We start from the raw sequence: 17,964 nt of genomic DNA, 5'->3' as shown, positions 1-17,964 counted from the left end.
TGAAAACCAAACCCAAGAATCCAGAACCATTCGGTTGCCAAAAGCGAACAATTCTTGAAATTTTGGTACGGGATCGAGACCACAGTGATGTATGTTCAGTAATACCGAACTGAACAAAATATAATTATATGTCTATATTTTTTAATTATAATTATATAAAATAAAATTTTAAATAATTCTAGTCTTCGAAAGTTGAGATTAGATCTCAACCGTTCATAAAACATAAAACTCACTCTCTCACTCAGAATCCTCCCAAACTCCCAATCCCTCTCCTTGACGACTCCGACCCTCTCTCGTGACTCTAACCCTCTATCTCTCTCTTGTTCTTCTTCGGTCACACCACACCAAACCACACCTCCAAAATTCATCTTCTTCGGCGACATCGCACCGTCAAATTCATCGCCTAGTCCCACAAAATTCATCTTCCATCTTCAGCTTGCACAAACTCTCTCCTTCTCAACCCTCCACCACTCATTCCTCTATAAGGTAGTAGTCGACCAACTCTCTCTTCATCAGCCCACAGCTCGCCAAAAACCACTTTCATTTTAGCCGTCGAGGTAGAGCTCCATCAATTCTCAACTTGATATGCACCAATTCTCAGGTTTCCTAACTCAACCTGCAAGTAGCGATAGCAATGGCAAAATACAAGTAAGGAGAAGCTAGAGAGAGAGAGGTATTTGTAATATATTTCTTTCTTAATATAACAGTTGTCCATTTTATTTCACAATTGCCTACATATATTGTTCCCCAAACACTCTAAGCCAGCTGGCATAACTAAGCATTTAACAACTTAATTAAAATACTTATTTAATAGCTAAACTGATAATCATAGCTATAACATTGCCCTACTCTTCAATTAAACCTTGTCCTCAAGGTTGCAATTAGAACTTGAAGTCTGAAAATCTTGCAGTAAACTCATCAGTCTTCCCATGTCGATTCTTCAACATTTTTGTTCTTCTAGTGGATAAGCAATTGAACCCCATGCATTGTTCTTCTTGTAAACCCTTCTTTGTAGCACTACTTCAGGCTTTTGAGCTTGTAGACCATCATTAGTAACCAATGGTAATAGTGGCACAGGATTAACATCAGGACCTAAATGTTTCTTCAAGCAACTGACATGGAAGACTGGGTGTATCTTGGAAGTCTAAGGTAACTTCAACTTGTCGGCCACATTACCAATTTTCTAAAGCACTTTAAATGGGCAATAGAACTTAGGGTGAAGCTTGTGATAGGCATGAGTTGCAAGTGACTGCAATTGATAAGGGATAAGCTTCAGGTAGGCCAAATCTCCCACATTAAAAGTTCTCTCACTCCTATGCTTATCTGCTTTCACTTTCATCTTGTTTTGAGCAATGACCAAGTTAGTTTTAAGCATCTTCAACATTCTGTATCTAGCAATCAGGTCTTGTTTCACGCTCTTTAATTTAGCAAAACCACGTTCATAAGAGGCAATGTGTGGAGGAAGGAAGTCATAGACAATCAAACGAAGTGAACTTAAAGGCGGTGTGAAATGAAGTGTTATAACTCCATTCAGCCCAATGAAGCCATTGGAGCCACTTCTTGGGTTTACAACTTGTAAAGCATCTTAGATAGGTTTCTAAACACCTATTAACCACCTCTGTCTGGCCATCAATTTGGGGGTGGTACCCCGAACTTATGCATAATTTTGATCCTTGTAGTTTAAAAAACTCTCTCCAAAAGGCACTAAGGAAAATAGTATCCCTGTCACTTACAATGGTCAATGGAATGCCATGCAGTTTAAAAATGTTTTCTACAAGTTCTTGGGCTACCATGCTAGCAGTGTATGGATGTCCCAAGGCTGTAAAATATGCATACTTCAATAGCCTATCCACCACCACTAAAATCACATATTTCCCTTTGCAAGAGGGCAAGCCATAAATGAAATCCATACTTATATCCATCCATGCTTGCCGAGTTATTTGAAGAGGCTGCATTAACCCAAGTGGTGAGATAGTCTCATACTTATTCTATTGACAAATCCTGCATTCAACTACCCAAGCTTTTAGGTCTCTCTTCATTCCAATCCAATAGAAGCCTATTTTCAATCTTTGGTAAGTCTTCAACACCCCTTCATGACCTGTCATGGGTGTGGAGTGGTGCTCCTCAAACACTTTTTTCCTCCAAATAGAATCAACACCGAGGACAATTCTACCCTTGTATTTCAAAAAGCCATTGTCAATGTGGTACTTAGAGGCAACAACATTAGTTCCAGGAGCTTGATCTTGTGCTTCTATTTCTTGCTTCTTCACTTTAACCCAAGTATCATGTCAACCAACCAAAATATGGATAGGTGATAGCTAGAACCTTTCCCTTATTTTCCAAAGGTAGCTCAGAAAGAAGCTTAGAACCTGGTGCTCTAGAAAGAGCATTTGCCACAATGTTCTCCTTGCCATGTCTATATTGCACTTCATAATCAAACCCCAGCAGCTTGGATACCCAATTTTGTTGAAATGGGGTATTTGTTCTTTGGCTCAAGAAATATTTCAAGCTGTTATGGTCTATTTTAATAATGAAATGGTGCCCTTGGAGATAATTTTGCCATTTTTTAACTGCATACACAATTGCAATCAGTTCCCCTTCATAAGTTGATAAAGCCTAGTATCTTGGGCCTAGAGTTTGACTTGCAAAAGTAATAGGTCTTCCTCCTTGCTGCAAAACTGCTCCAATGCCTAAACTATAAGCATCACATTCTACAATGAAAGGTTCTGCAAAGTTGGGTAAAGCTAGTAGTTGGGGTGAAGTCATGGTTTGTTTTAATTCCTGGAAAGCTACCTCGGTTGCTTGTGTCCAAATAAACCCTTCATTACCAGTGAGTTCGTACAATGGTTGGCAAATTTTGCCATAACCAAGTACAAACTTTATGTAATAACCAGTTAAACCCAGAAATTCCCTCAAATCCTTCACATTCTTAAGGGTAGCCCAATCCACTATAGCTTGAATTTTGGCAGGATCTACAGAAAACCCCTCATTGGAGACTATGTGGCCTAGGTACTCTACTTGGTGCTACCCAAAGGAACATTTCTGTTTCTTGAGAAACAGTTGGTGCTTTTGTAACAACTTCATTGTTTTCTACAGATGAACTAGATGCTCCTCCCAATAGTGACTATAAATTAAAATGTCATCAAAGAACACAAGGATAAAATTTCTCAGATAAGGCTTGAAGATGTCATTCATGAGATTTTAAATGTTGCAGGGGCATTAGTGAAGCCAAAAGGCATTACAAGGAACTCATAGTGCCCTTCATAAGTTCTAAAAGCTATTTTTTCAATGTCATCCTCGTGCATCCTAATTTAATGGTAACTGAACCTGAGATCAAGCTTAGAAAAATACTTAGCCCATATAATTCATCAAGAAAATCATCAATCAATGGAATAGGATACTTGTCCTTGATTGTAAGGATGTTCAATTCTCTGTAATCTATGCATAATCTCCATGTTCCTTCGTTCTTCTTTACCAACATCACTAGAAAGGAGAATGGGCTATGACTAGGCCTGATGAACCCTGAATTGAGAAGTTCTTACACTGCCTTCTTAATCTCATCTTTTTGTGCAGGTCTATAATGATAGGTTTAATACTTGGGGGCTTAGTACCTGGGATAAGTGGAATTTTGTGATCATGTGCCCTGTGTGGAGGCAACTGTGAAGGTAATTGAAACAATGTCTTAAATTACTTTAGAACTGCTTGTAACTCCTCCACTTGCTGAGAACTAAGGGTGCGTTTGTTGCATCGGACTGTCTTGTACTAGACTAGCTGTAGGGACTAAGATGGATTAGCTTGGCTTGGACTAAGATGGATTAGCTTGGCTTGGACTAAGTTGGATAAGAATTATGAAGCGTTTGGTGCAGCACCGAACTAAGAAACAGGACAATAAAATGTTCATTTTATTTATTATTAAATTATTATTTTGTAGTTATTTCGGTAGTCTAAACATCTAGTTAATTCTAAAAAATATTGTTTGACCATTTATTAATTTACTTTTGTCCTTAGAAAAACTAAAAAGTAAGGAAAATAAATAAATTAACACTAGTCATCAACCCTTCTTCCTCGTAGAGAGATACAAAATCATGTCCATTAAGCAAGACCATTTTTTCTTTCTCAAAGTCGTTCTTCTTCTTCGGGAAGCAAAACCCATGAAAATATTTGATTACCATGGAACAAATGGGAGAGAACCTAGAAACTAATCAAACCCAAAGTCATAGATTCAATTGAACAACATGAAGAACTCAACCAAACCCATAAAATTTCTTGCCATAGAACATAAGATAGAACATTTTCGTCATTCTGCAGTATTTAATCAATGGGTTTCAGAGTTAGTAATGAGACAGAAAAAAGTAGATGGCTGATGGCTTTCAGATCTAGGGTGTATGCAACTTTCAGTCTGACCTGGTTCTACAAAAGATCATAAAGGAGTCAGTGATGTTGGAGTCAGCAGCAGAGGACTACGACAAATGCTGCTCTATGCGAAAGCATGAAGTTGTAAGCAAGGATGGTCCTAGCTAATACCAAGCGTTCACTCCGGATTAGCTAACGCAACTTAGTGAGGCGTTTAGTCAGCACGAGTCGGACATAGCGTCATTTATGTCAGTCCCGTCTTACGCCAAAAGTGGGATTGTTGTCCCAGCTAAGCTAGTCTCCACTAAGAAGGCCTAATAAACGAGGCCTAAGTGTACTAGTATCCCTTGAATTAGATTCCAAGGAGTACAATAATACCCCCAAATTGGATTGATAGAACTCCCTGTCAAGTTGGTGGAGTGACATTTCTTGCACTGCAAGTTGTGGTGGTGTACTATGGGACAATTTAAACTCGTCTTTGCCCACTTAGAACTCTATTGTGAGTAACTGGAAATCCCAGAGTACAGGACTCACTGTGGACAACCATTGCACTCCCAATACCAAGTCACAAGCCCCAATGGGAATGCAAATAAATTAGTGTGACAATGATATCCTCCCACTTCCAATGGCATGCGCCTACATTACCCTTGGCTTTTGATTTTCCCTCAATCGGCAATCATCACTTCAAAAGGTTTGGTTGTTTTCAAGGACCACCCCAATGTCTTAATAAGCCTATAATCAATGAAATTGTGTGTAATTCCTGAGTTTAAGAAGATTCTCACAGAGTGGTGGTTGGCAATGCCAAAAACCTTCATAGTTTGTAAGGACTGTGTGGCATGCACCCCATAAAATGCACATTCACTTAGTGTCATTCCTTGTAATTCAGCATGTACTACTTCATCAGACTCTTCACAGAAGTCTCCCTCATCACTCACATCTAACAAAAGTAACTGTTTATGGACGCACTTATGCCCCCTTACCCACTTCTCAATGCAAAACCAACATTCCTTTTTTTCTTTCATGCGCTGAGCTTCCTCAGGAGTAAGCTTGCGATATGGTAACATAATGGTTCTAGGCCGAGGAGGCAATATGGGTAGTAGAGTTATTTTAGCTGCATATAGGGTTCTAGGATTGAAAACCCGTAACTTAGAAAGCTTAGCATCACCTTGAATAGCTATAGATATGGCATCATGGACCGGACATGCCTTAACAACTTGACATCATAAATCAATTCCCATTTTAAACCTCCAAGGAAGCAGCTCTTGAGGAGCATATGACCAACATCTAAAGCACAATTAGCAAGCTTACGAAATTCAGTCACATAATCTTTAAGTGTACCTATTTGGCGCAATTTGAAGAGTGCCTCAGTACAATCCTCGAACTCGGAGGGCCCAAACTCCTTATAGAGTGCACTGGTAAATTCCTCATAAGGATGTAATTGCGCCATTTGAACCACTACATCGCTTCGTTTTCCAAGTAGAATGAGGCTGTAAGGACCTTCTGAGGATCTGGAGTGTTGTAACAAGCAAAGTATTGGTCAGCCTTATAGATCCAAGTGAGAGGATGGTCGCCATCGGAAAATTAGGGAAAATCTTCCCGTTATTGCCATGGAGGCCTCAGAGCTCCGCCTCCGGTGTCAAACTAATCGCGACGAGGTGGGCGAGAAGTCTCCAAATGAAAATCGGTGACGATCGGCTGGATTGGAAGATCCGACACCCCCTAGAAAGAATTGTACATGCCAAAGTTGTTCAAAGGAAAAAAGCTAACTTAGCCTCGAAATCAGCGGAGAGTTTGGCCGAGACCTCAACATTTGCAGTGGCGATGGACGTTCGAAGGAAGTTGGGAAGGTCCGCCAGAGTTTCTTCAACAGTAGTGAGACGGGCATCCATGCTGGTTAATCGAGTCGTCGGAGCGTGATGGGGCATACAAGAGGGAATCGAGGATCGAGAAGGATGATACCAATTGATATAAAATGATATGCACCAATTCTCATGTTTCCTAACTCAACATGCAAGTAGCAACAGCAATGGCAGAATAGCAAGGAAGGAGAAGATAGAGAGAGAGATATATATTTTTGTAATATATTTCTTTTTTAATATAACCGTTGTCCATTTTCTTTCCCAATTGGCTACATATATTGTTCCCCAAACACCCTAAGCTAGCTGGCATAACTAATCATTTAACAACTTAATTAAAATACTTATTTAATAGCTGAATTGCGATTAAGATAATCACTACTATAACATAACTAATTCTCATGATTCTACCATCAATCTCTCTCTCTCTCTCTCTCTCTCTCTCTCTCTCTCTCTCTCTCTCTCTCTCTCTCTCTCTCTCTCTCTCTCTCTCTCGCTCCTGCTCTTTCAGAATTTATGGTTTTGATTTTCAAACTGGAGGATGATTTTCAAATTGTGCAAAGGAATTTCAGTTTCCCAAACCTGAAAAAATAAGGAAAAAATAAGGAATTACCGATTTTTTCGGTTTGAGAGTTTTTTTCTCTTACTCCAATATTTGAGGCTGGGTTTTCAGCATGGTCTAAAATATCCATATTATCTCGATATTTCCATCGAAATTTCCGTGTTTTTAGACTACCAATATTTCCGATATCATCGATATTTTAGACCTTGCTAAGTCACTCATGTATTTTACCATGCAATGTATAAAGTGTAAAATATTGTACTAATTCATTATATATAAATGGTTATGGTGTGTTTAAACTTCTTTCATTAATTACTACATATTTTGTACACTCACAATGTTTGTCAGCTCGCTATATAATCAACTTAAATCAATTATATCTATGATGCAATGCATTTCCTTCCAATTTTTTGTGATAAACTAATAAATAATTGACTAAATAAACATCCTGCAAAGTTTCAATAAAAATTTCCAAGTTTTTCTTACAATTTCCGTAATTTTTATTCAATTTTTATCGATATTGATAATATCCCGATATTTCCATCGAAATTTCCGTGTTTTTTTACTACCGATATTTCCGATATTATCGATATTTTATACCTTGGTTTTCAGTAATCGGTTCGTTTACCAAACCGAACCAACCCTACTTGATACCATGGTGGCCCGACCCATTTATTCATAGGTCAGTGAAATTAAAGAATCCAGGATACATTCCAATCAATTTACTTTTGTACGAAAATCTTCACCCACTCGAGAACCGAAGATGTTTGAATAGTAAGTTGACGTGGCATGTCAAAAGATGTTTGGAAACAAAAACACACACTGCTCTAATATTTTTTGATCACACAAATCACTGCATACGTTCAAACAGATTGGTTTGTAATTTCTATGTTCTTATCAGTTTAGTAAAAGGAGTGCTTTATTTCTGTTCCCTTCACTGTCTACTAATTCTCCGAGCTTCTAAATTATGAATTTACAAAGACAGAACAAGAATAAGTTGCTTGACTGCAGAACTACCGATGCCTGCCTGAGCTACAAAAAATATAGCCTCTGACCGCAACGTATCGAGCGTGGTACAGCACAAAGCCTCATTTTTCGTGAACTAGAGGGCTGTAAACCGGGAACCACATACTGCGACTCACATACTCCACAGTCTCCTCCTGCGCGGAAAAGATAAAAACAAAATAGATTCAAGAGACTTTAGAACTTGCATTTGAAATCAGCCTCGGTAATAACAAGAGCTTGTATCAATATGTACTAGGCATTAAATTTTCCATCTAGATTGCCAGCTCCTGAGTTCTATGATTCCGACATTCCTTTGATTTCAACAAAGAAAATTTAATTTTTTAAAGTCGTGAGCAGTGGCTCGACAGAGTTCGTTCTAATCAAGATATACTGAAGGCAATGAGGGTTTGGGACCCTACATGCTAAGGTACTCGGTTATGGTTGTTCTATTAGATTCTTATTAGAGTAGCATTATCCGGATGTGTGTGTTTCCACCTAAAAATTTGTCCTCTTTTCTTTACGTTAAAATTGTGTAACATTTTCGAGTTTGCTTTCTAAATCTACTCACTTTCCTTGTGCAACTGTTTGTAAAAGATCGTTTGAATGTTGTATATGATAGAAGATCAGTTCTTACTTTGCACATGTTCATGAGCTCTTTGGGCCCAACTTCACAGTGTCCCTCTGCCAGTTCTTCTGCAACAGCTGCCCGCAGGACAGCAGCTCCAACCTCCGCGGTTATATTCCGGATACTGCACAATGTTTGATATGAAGTCAGACCAATTTCCCATCCTGTTTGACATGCTATAATAATAAAACGGAATGCGTAAATAAGGTGAGAAATATTACCAATCAATAGATGGGTACAAGATGCCCTTCTGGATATCTACATCTGTTATGTATGAAGCGAGGCTGGACAGAATCAGTGTGTCAGAAATTAATTGCAAAATCAAGCTCAAATGATGCTCTCGTTTAACATTTCTTATTGCAGCGACACTTAATCAGTTTGTAATGTGAGGTATCATATTGCTTTTAATTCACGGCACAGTAACGAGTTTCCTGAATGCATGCAAATTAGAGATTGGGAATAAAACATTACAAACCACCCCCAAATTGACATATACCCTACCACGTTACAGCCTACGGGATATAATTAGGTGCAAGATGCAATGAGAACGGAAGAAGTCTTATAACCAGAGTCCTATGTATACAATATAACTGGCCGTGGAGTTCCATATCGCTTGGCTAGTAGAACTAATAATTCCAGCTATTCAGGTGCAGACAACCAAATGCATTTTAATTTCTTTAACCGGTAAAGAATTACTTCCTAAAGACTGTTACGAGGCCATGTTCATAAATCTTCAAGACCACCGTTTTATGTGATCTTGGACTCAGTCTGATGGGACATTGTAAACATGGATGAAAAGAGAGTACAGAAGCTGCTTGTAACATGCCACGTTTAGGTTCGAGCTAGGAAGTAGCCAAGTTATTACCATTCAGAAGCTGCTTGTAACATGCCATCTGATATAATACGAGCTCCTGAGAGAAGTGCTCCTAAACCAATCCTGAATTGAAGGCAACCAAAATACCATATTAGTATCTTGAAGTATAAGCATAGTTAGTTCAAATCATATGATATAGGAAACTAACCCTGGAAACAGATACATGTTATTTGCTTGATTTACATGGCCTACTTTTCCGTTGCCTGCCAACATAATTAGAACAGTTAATGGTCAAAATACTCAGGTAGAAGAAAAAAAAATATTCAGAAGTTGCGGTACAATAAGGACATTTCTAACAAGGAAAATACCAAGGTCAACATTATCAAAGGGGCTTCCACTTCCAAAGACGATGCTTTCACCAGCATGCTTAAAAGCATCTTCAGCAGTGCATTCAGCTGTTCCAATTTTAAAGGGGAAAAAGAGTCAGCCACAAAGCTAGGTGCCATAAGGTAATTGTGAGGTTTGATGAGGTGCAGAGGAACAAACCATTCATGGTTGGATTTGACATAGCAAAAATGGCAGGTTTAGTTGAATCTGATTCTTGCATTGCTTTAAGTACCTAAATGAATGTCAAGCAATACCTGTAAGAAACTAAATTACAAGAAATGAAACCACAACATTTTCCATAAACAAAGAGTAGAGCAATGAAGTTTTCAAATGTTATGTAATATAAACCATCATGTATCTATATCATGATTAGAATAAAAGGAAAACTAATGAAAAGGGCTTGAAAACTTTGAGTTTTAATGATAAGGACAAAATAAAGGGTAAAGTGAATAGTACCAGGATTGACTTTTTAGTGTAAAAATGTGGTTTTTCGTTAAAGTGAACAGTACCGGGTGCTTTTTGTTAAAGTTCCCTAAATATAACCAAATGTTATTGAGAAAGTATCCACCTCATGATTGAAAACACCACCAACTCCAGACAAACCAAGAAGCACATGTGGCTTGACCTTCTTAACCTGCATGAAATTGAGCTCTAGACAATTAAGGTGTATAATTATGATATATAAGCTAAGAAAAGTGATCCGACTCTCTTATATCGAAATCTTTTCGCTTTCTGTAATAGAGGGTACAATGAAGTCCTTGAGATTTACCACTTCAAGTAGACTAGCTCCCTCCCTAAGTCCATCAATTGCTCCCGGTTCTTTAGCAAAGGGTGCAGCCATGGGGTCAAGATTATTTCTCTCTTTTGTAACTAGACCCTGCAGCCAAACAACTTTTCTTAGTGATTCCTAAGATAAACTTAAGACTTCAAATACATTCAGAGGGCAAAATAGTTTCAAGAACACAGCTGATTCTATGTCACTTTTCTTTATACCAGGAGGGTAGCAATATCGACCAAAATGTGTGTGTAACTATAGTAAATAGTTGACAAAGCCATAAAGTTGTCATATAATAAATTTGCTGCACACATATGTAATCTGTTTAACATAATGGTGGTTAATCTTAAAGAAAAAACATAGAGCCATACATCTTTATCAATCAGGAAAAAATTATTTTTTGCAGCAGCTTCACCGTTCCCTGACATTCTTGCAACAGCCTGTACAGCCATGTTAAGAACTCCAAGTCCCGCACTGAAAAGCAAAAGAACAGTGGATTAAAAGGATGAACAGAGAGCCAAGAACATGCACAGGCAACCAGTGAATAGCCTATATATGGATCATTCAGAGTGAGTGAGCTGTGTCAAGTACCTTCCGGCTCCCACAACAACTATCTTTTGTTTAGCAAAGTCACTCAATGGTCGACCTTGCACTCTTACAGTTCCTAATAGTCCTGCAAGTGCAACACCGGCAGTTCCCTACAAGACATGGAAGTGCTACCATCAGAGGTACTTTTTAGGTCAGCAGAAATCTGTATTCCACTGCATATACCTTTCAAATCCATAAAAGACAGAAAGCCACCACACTATGTAATTACCTGTATGTCATCATTGAACGTGCAAAACCTTTTACGATAGCGTTGCAGTGTTTCAAAAGCCCACTTCATTTGAAAATCCTCAAACTGATGAAAGTAAAAACAATCAAGTTACTAAAGAAATAGAAACCCAACTGAAATAAAAAGTTCATACACCTCAAAAATAGACCTGCACAATGGCCTTGGGCCAACGTGTATGAACAGCTTCCATGAATTCATCAACAATTGATATGTACTCTTCTCCTTCCAACCTAGGTTGTCGAAGTCCTAAATCTATCAAATTAAAATCATGAGAAAAGGTATCCTCATGATGTAAACTATAAAACTTTGAAGCATTAAGTCCAGTCCTCCAGTGTAAAGATGGAAAATAAGCCAGGAATAAATTCGGAAAATATATATAACAATAATATTATTAACAGAAATGCATTAAATATTAAAATTTTAAATAAATATTGATAAACTTTAACATGAACTAGTCAAACTACATAATTTTTCTGATTCATATTTTCAGAGTATAACTTTTAATAAGGTAAAGTCAGGCTTGAGAAAAAGTAAAAAGTTGCTATCATTACAATTTTCCCTCAAGGACTTAAATGTTTTGAAACACTATAGCAACAGTTGTGTTTGGTTGAATATATTAATCAGGAAATACAATATCAAAATATTTTAAAACAAAGGAAGAAAGAATCACGCTATTAACAGAAGATCTTGAATTCAGATATCAGTATATTACTTACAAAGACGGTCTTCAAGTAGCTTTTGGTTGTTAGTACCAACATCTAGCATAACCGGTAGTATCTGTCATAGAGGAGGTATATAGGTGAACCGATATAAGATCTACCAGAATAATTTATTAACCAAGAAAACTGTAACGTGAATATTAGTAGAAACATAAGATGTAGACTCTAAGAGAGAGAGAGAAAGAGCATACTCTTTGTGGATTAATACCAGCTGCAGCAACATACATATCAAGTTTTCCAATTGGAATTCCAATTCCCTGAACTCCAAGGTCCCCTAGGCCAAGGATACGACTGCCATCTGTGAGGACAATCATGTCTACCTGTAATATAGAGTGGAAAATGAAGACCAACTACAAACTGGACTTAGAAACATAGGAAATCTTCAAAATCAAGGACAATCCCAACAGAGAAGCATCAAGATATGCTGCATTTGGACAGCACGAGAGAGAGTTTGTGTGAGTGTGTATTGGGTCCTCTAACAGACCAACAAGATTAAGGAGTTAAAATTATAGATCATGGGAGGTCATCAGAATTTATAAGGGAGAAAAATAAAAGATGGTAGCATTTACCTGATGTGCTGGCCAGTTGTAGATCATGGACATCATCTCCCCTTTATCCTTTGCACTGAAATACATTCCACGGGGACGTCTAAATAAACCAGAATAATTTTGACATACTAATCCTACTGTAGGAGTGTAAATTATGGGAGCAAAATCTTGGATGTTGTCAATAAGGACCTGAAAATGAGAGTAATCCAAAACCACATCAGACGATGATAGATTACACAAAGTTGTTCATATCAACAAGCTGGACATTCAAAACCAAACTTACACGGTAGTACAAGGTCTCGTTCCTGTCATGCAGTCTATTTAAGATCCTCCATTTAGCCAAGGCCACAACACCCTCTGGCTGGCCCTTAGTATTTTTCTCTAGGGAACGATAGGACTCCACTACAAATTATGCCACATGGTAATGTCATTACATAAATAACGCCTCAACGCCAATAATAAAGAACTCACAAAAACATCTCCTCAAGGGCTAGAACATAAGTTTCACAGTCAAACAAGGTACAAATATGTTCTACTTGGAGAGAATATGTAAAAAAAAAACTCACTGAAACGAGCATATTGCTGCTCGAATGATATGACACGAGGTGGGAGGAGACCGCGAAGTCCTAATCGATCTCTTTCAGTCAACGGAAATCCAGTGTCCTGCTCTTGGCAAAACACCAAAACACCAAGAACAGAGAATTAAACAATATAGAAAACAAAAAATTTCATCAAATTCTACAGTTCAACAAAATTCAGCAAATTTTGAGCACCCTCCACTTCACCAATTGAAACAAAAAGCATCCTTTCAATCCATTCAACTTCTACATCATTTCCAGAACTCAAATTTCTTAGAACCGACACGAAAAACTCCACCTTCACTATATAATATCATCACAAAGACTGTTCCTTTTTTTTAAAATAAAAAATATTCAACTCAAATCACAGTGCAGAAAGTTTACAAATATAAAACGGTGAATCGAACCAACCTTGTTAAACCATGGATCGTGGAGAATATCGGCGCCGCGCTTGTGAACGATACAGGGGGCGGGAATCGCCGTCGAGAACCGCCTCGTCGACCGGCTGCTCAACCGCGAGGCGGCGAATCGCGCTGCCTTCCACATTATGCGAACCCAAACAAACGAACAAAACCGACGCTTTCTTACTACTGAGTGCCACTTCAGATCAATTTATAGGATCACAAATTTTTTTTTTTTTTGAATTTTCGATTTATTGAATTATTTTTATTTCCATTTTTGTCTGTGGAAAAGAAGCTGTTGAAGAAGCCGTTGAAATTGAAAGAGGAGAATGTGAGAGCGCTGGACCGGGATTTTCGGGCAGCGGGGAGTGTACGCGGAAGTGCGACTGTGAGTAGACCTGGCAGTTTTTGACACGACACGATGACACGACACGAAAACAACACGAAAATAACGGGTTTCGGGTCAACACGATAACTTATCGGGTCACTATCGGGTGACCCGTTAAGAACCTGTTAATAACGGGTTCTTAACAGGTATACACGCGGGTAACACGTGGGTAACCCGTTTCGACCCGTTAAGAAAAAAATTATTTTAATAATTTTAAAGTTTAATTACTAAAAGATTTATTATAAAATACAATAGTCATATTAATATATACAATATATTCTATATTAAATATATAGTTTTGTATTATTGTTCTATATAAATTATAAAAAAATAAAAAAAAGTTTTAGTCATTATTTATTTTTATTATGAGAGTTCCTTATTATCATTACTAGGATAAATTTTACATAACATATTCTTGTCCAAAATTAAAATATACTAGTATAGTATTTGTATATGCAAAAACTAAGAAGACATACATACAAGTATGAAAAATGTGAAAGAATATATAAACACTCGTGATTTATCATTATTCCTTCACGAATAGATAATTGTTACACTTATATTATCGTTTAGATTTTTAAAATCCTTCAAACCCTCATGAATAATGTTTTTTATTTGAGGGCAAAATTAATAATAATTATTGTAGAAGTGTAAAAAATGTAAAAAAATATATATACAATCACTCATATATAAAAAATGTAAATACTTTAAATTAAAGATCAAATTTATTCATTACATTCTTATAGGGTCGAGGAGTGTATATGTACAAAATCATCAAAATCGGAGCTAAAATAACCGTTAAATTGTGATTTTTCGTTTATAACCGTCGAAAACTTTTGTTCCGTTACGTAATCTCTGAATGTTTGTTTTTTACAATTTTTTACGTTTGCAATCTCGGAATGTGTACAAATAAGTATGACGGTTGGATCGTTGAAAAATGTTTCGTAGAATACATATTGCATCAAAACGGTAGATTAAACAAACACTTAGAGTTAATATTATACTTCTATTAAGTATAAAATAAGTTTTTGTGGTATCCACTAGTGTAAATACTTTAAATTAAAGATCAAATTTATTCATTACATTCATATAGGGTCGAGGAGTGTATCTGTAAAAAATCATCAAAATCGGAGCTAAAATAACCGTTAAATTGTGATTTTTTTGTTTACAACATTTGATAACTTTTGTTCCGTTACGTAATCTCTGAATGTTTGTTTTTTACGATTTTTTACGTATGAAATCTTGCAATGTGTACAAATAAGTTTGACGGTTGGATTGTTAAAAAAAGTTTTGTAGAATGCATATTACATCAAAATAGTAGATTAAACAAACACTTAAAGTTAATATTATACTTCTATTAAGTATAAAAAAGATTTTGTGGTATCCATTAGTGTAAATACTTTAAATTAAAGATCAGATTTATTCATTACATTCTTATAGGGTCGAGGAGTGTATCTGTAAAAAATCATCAAAATCGGAGCTAAAATAATCGTTAAATTGTGATTTTTCGTTTATAACCGTCGAAAACTTTTGTTCCGTTACGTAATCTCTGAATGTTTGTTTTTTACGATTTTTTATGTATGCGATCTCAAAATGTGTACAAATAAGTTTGACGGTTGGATCGTTGAAAAAAGTTTCGTATAATGCATATTGCGTCAAAACAATAGATTAAACAAACACTTGAGTTAATATTATACTTCTATTAAGTATAAAATAAGTTTTTGGTATCTACTAGTGTAAATACTTTAAATTAAAGATCAAATTTATTCATTACATTCTTATAGGGTCGAGGAGTGTATCTGTAAAAAATCATCAAAATCGGAGCTAAAATAACCGTTAAATTGTGATTTTTCGTTTATAACCGTCGAAAACTTTTGTTCCGTTACGTAATCTCTGAATGTTTGTTTTTTACGATTTTTTATGTATGCGATCTCGGAATGTGTACAAATAAGTTTGACGGTTGGATCGTTGAAAAACGTTTCGTATAATGCATATTGCGTCAAAACAATAGATTAAACAAACACTTAAAGTTAATATTATACTTCTATTAAGTATAAAATAAGTTTTGTGGTATCTACTAGTGTAAATACTTTAAATTAAATATCAAATTTATTCATTACATTCTTATAGGGTCGAGGAGTGTATCTGTAAAAAATCATCAAAATCGGAGCTTAAATAACCGTTAAATTGTGATTTTTCGTTTATAACCGTTGAAAACTTTTGTTCCGTTACGTAATCTCTGAATGTTTGTTTTTTACGATTTTTTATGTATGCGATCTCGGAATGTGTACAAATAAGTTTGACGGTTGGAGCGTTGAAAAAAGTTTCGTAGAATGCATATTGCGTCAAAACAGTAGATTAAACAAACATTTAGAGTTAATATTATACTTCTATTAAGTATAAAATAAGTTTTTGTGGTATCTACTAGTGTAAATACTTTAAATTAAAGATCAAATTTATTCATTACATTCTTATAGGGTCGAGGAGTGTATCTGTACAAAATCATCAAAATCAGAGCTTAAATAACCGTTAAATTGTGATTTTTCGTTTATAACCGTCGAAAACTTTTGTTCCGTTACGTAATCTCTGAATGTTTGTTTTTTACGATTTTTTATGTATGCGATCTTGGAATGTGTACAAATAAGTTTGACGGTTGGATCGTTGAAAAAAGTTTCGTAGAATGCATATTGCGTCAAAACAATAGATTAAACAAACACTTAAAGTTAATATTATACTTCTATTAAGTATAAAATAAGTTTTTGTGGTATCTACTAGTGTAAATACTTTAAATTAAAGATCAAATTTATTCATTACATTCTTATAGGGTCGAGGAGTGTATCTGTAAAAAATCATCAAAATCGGAGCTTAAATAACCGTTAAATTGTGATTTTTCGTTTATAACCGTCGAAAACTTTTGTTCCGTTACGTAATCTCTGAATGTTTGTTTTTTATGATTTTTTATGTATGTGATCTCGGAATGTGTACAAATACGTTTGACGGTTGGATCGTTGAAAAAAGTTTCGTAGAATGCATATTGCGTCAAAACAATAGATTAAACAAACACTTAAAGTTAATATTATACTTCTATTAAGTATAAAATAAGTTTTTGTGGTATCTACTAGTGTAAATACTTTAAATTAAAGATCAAATTTATTCATTACATTCTTATAGGGTCAAGGAGTGTATCTGTAAAAAAATCATCAAAATCGGAGCTAAAATAACCGTTAAATTGTGATTTTTCGTTTATAACCGTTGATAACTTTTGTTCCGTTACGTAATATTTGAATGTTTGTTTTTTTACAATTTTTTACGTTTGCAATCTTGGAATGTGTACAAATAAGTTTGACGGTTGGATCGTTGAAAAAAACTTGTCATTACGAGTGTTTATATATTTTTTCTATATTTTTTTACACTTCTACATTAATTAAAAAACTATTAAAGACTTTAGGTAAGCGAAAATATACTTAAAACAAAATTGCGTTTTTATGTTTTGGATGTGATAATATGAAATGTATATACTTATTTAGTATTATGTTTTTCATTTGATTATTTATTGGTTTAAAATATATTTTCCTTAACGGGTAACGGGTCGGGTCATATTACCTGTTAATATTATCGGGTCGATTTCGGGTCGGGTCATTTTACCCGTTTATTTTAACGGGTGTTACACGACACGACCCGTTAAGATATCGGGTATGACACGAAAACGACACGAACACGGAAAACACGACACGAATGCCAGGTCTAACTGTGAGTGGCCACGGAGGAGCGGGGAAGGCTGCCCAGATGGACAGCGGGCAGCGAGGGATATTTATACAAGGAACGTGGGGTTTTTATTAAGTGTGGGGTAGGGAGGCAAGTGGACGAGTTTGACTAGTGGGAATTGGGTTGGGGATCGGGTTAACAGGTTCCGGTGCTTTTGGACCACTGATCATTGGTGATCTCCTTGTTCGGATTTTGCCACGTGGACGTTCCGTTTACTATTGAGTATGTGTGACAATATGATAGCGTCGGCTGCGAGTGAAGTTCTCCGCTGATTATTGTGAGTCTCATGATGATTTTTACGATGAAATTGTCTCATGCGAATGGTAATGTGGCTTCTATAAGGATGTTGATGA

General features: G+C 36.2%; 1 protein-coding gene across 2 annotated transcripts; it reads right to left on the bottom strand.

Annotated features, from left to right (window-relative positions):
- Positions 1–7,594: 7,594 nt before the first annotated feature.
- Positions 7,595–17,648, bottom strand: LOC103420647 (NAD-dependent malic enzyme 59 kDa isoform, mitochondrial-like). 2 transcript variants are annotated; one of them, XM_070824265.1, is made up of 20 exons: positions 17,609–17,648; positions 13,469–13,856; positions 13,046–13,142; positions 12,763–12,881; positions 12,501–12,668; positions 12,123–12,251; positions 11,929–11,989; positions 11,361–11,464; positions 11,195–11,278; positions 10,969–11,075; positions 10,749–10,851; positions 10,372–10,479; positions 10,171–10,236; positions 9,762–9,834; positions 9,584–9,670; positions 9,424–9,478; positions 9,267–9,338; positions 8,623–8,685; positions 8,411–8,525; positions 7,595–7,931 (listed from the first exon to the last, which is right to left on the bottom strand). In XM_070824265.1, the coding sequence occupies exons 2-20, from the start codon at positions 13,601–13,603 to the stop codon at positions 7,860–7,862; spliced, it is 1,818 nt and encodes a 605-aa protein (XP_070680366.1). In that variant the 5' UTR covers positions 13,604–13,856; positions 17,609–17,648; the 3' UTR covers positions 7,595–7,859.
- Positions 17,649–17,964: the final 316 nt, after the last annotated feature.

The sequence above is a fragment of the Malus domestica genome, chromosome 07, assembly GCF_042453785.1.
Source record: "Malus domestica chromosome 07, GDT2T_hap1".
NCBI classification, from domain to species: domain Eukaryota; kingdom Viridiplantae; phylum Streptophyta; class Magnoliopsida; order Rosales; family Rosaceae; genus Malus; species Malus domestica.
Note: the sequence above shows the minus strand (reverse complement) of the source record. Positions and strands in the feature narration are given on the sequence as shown.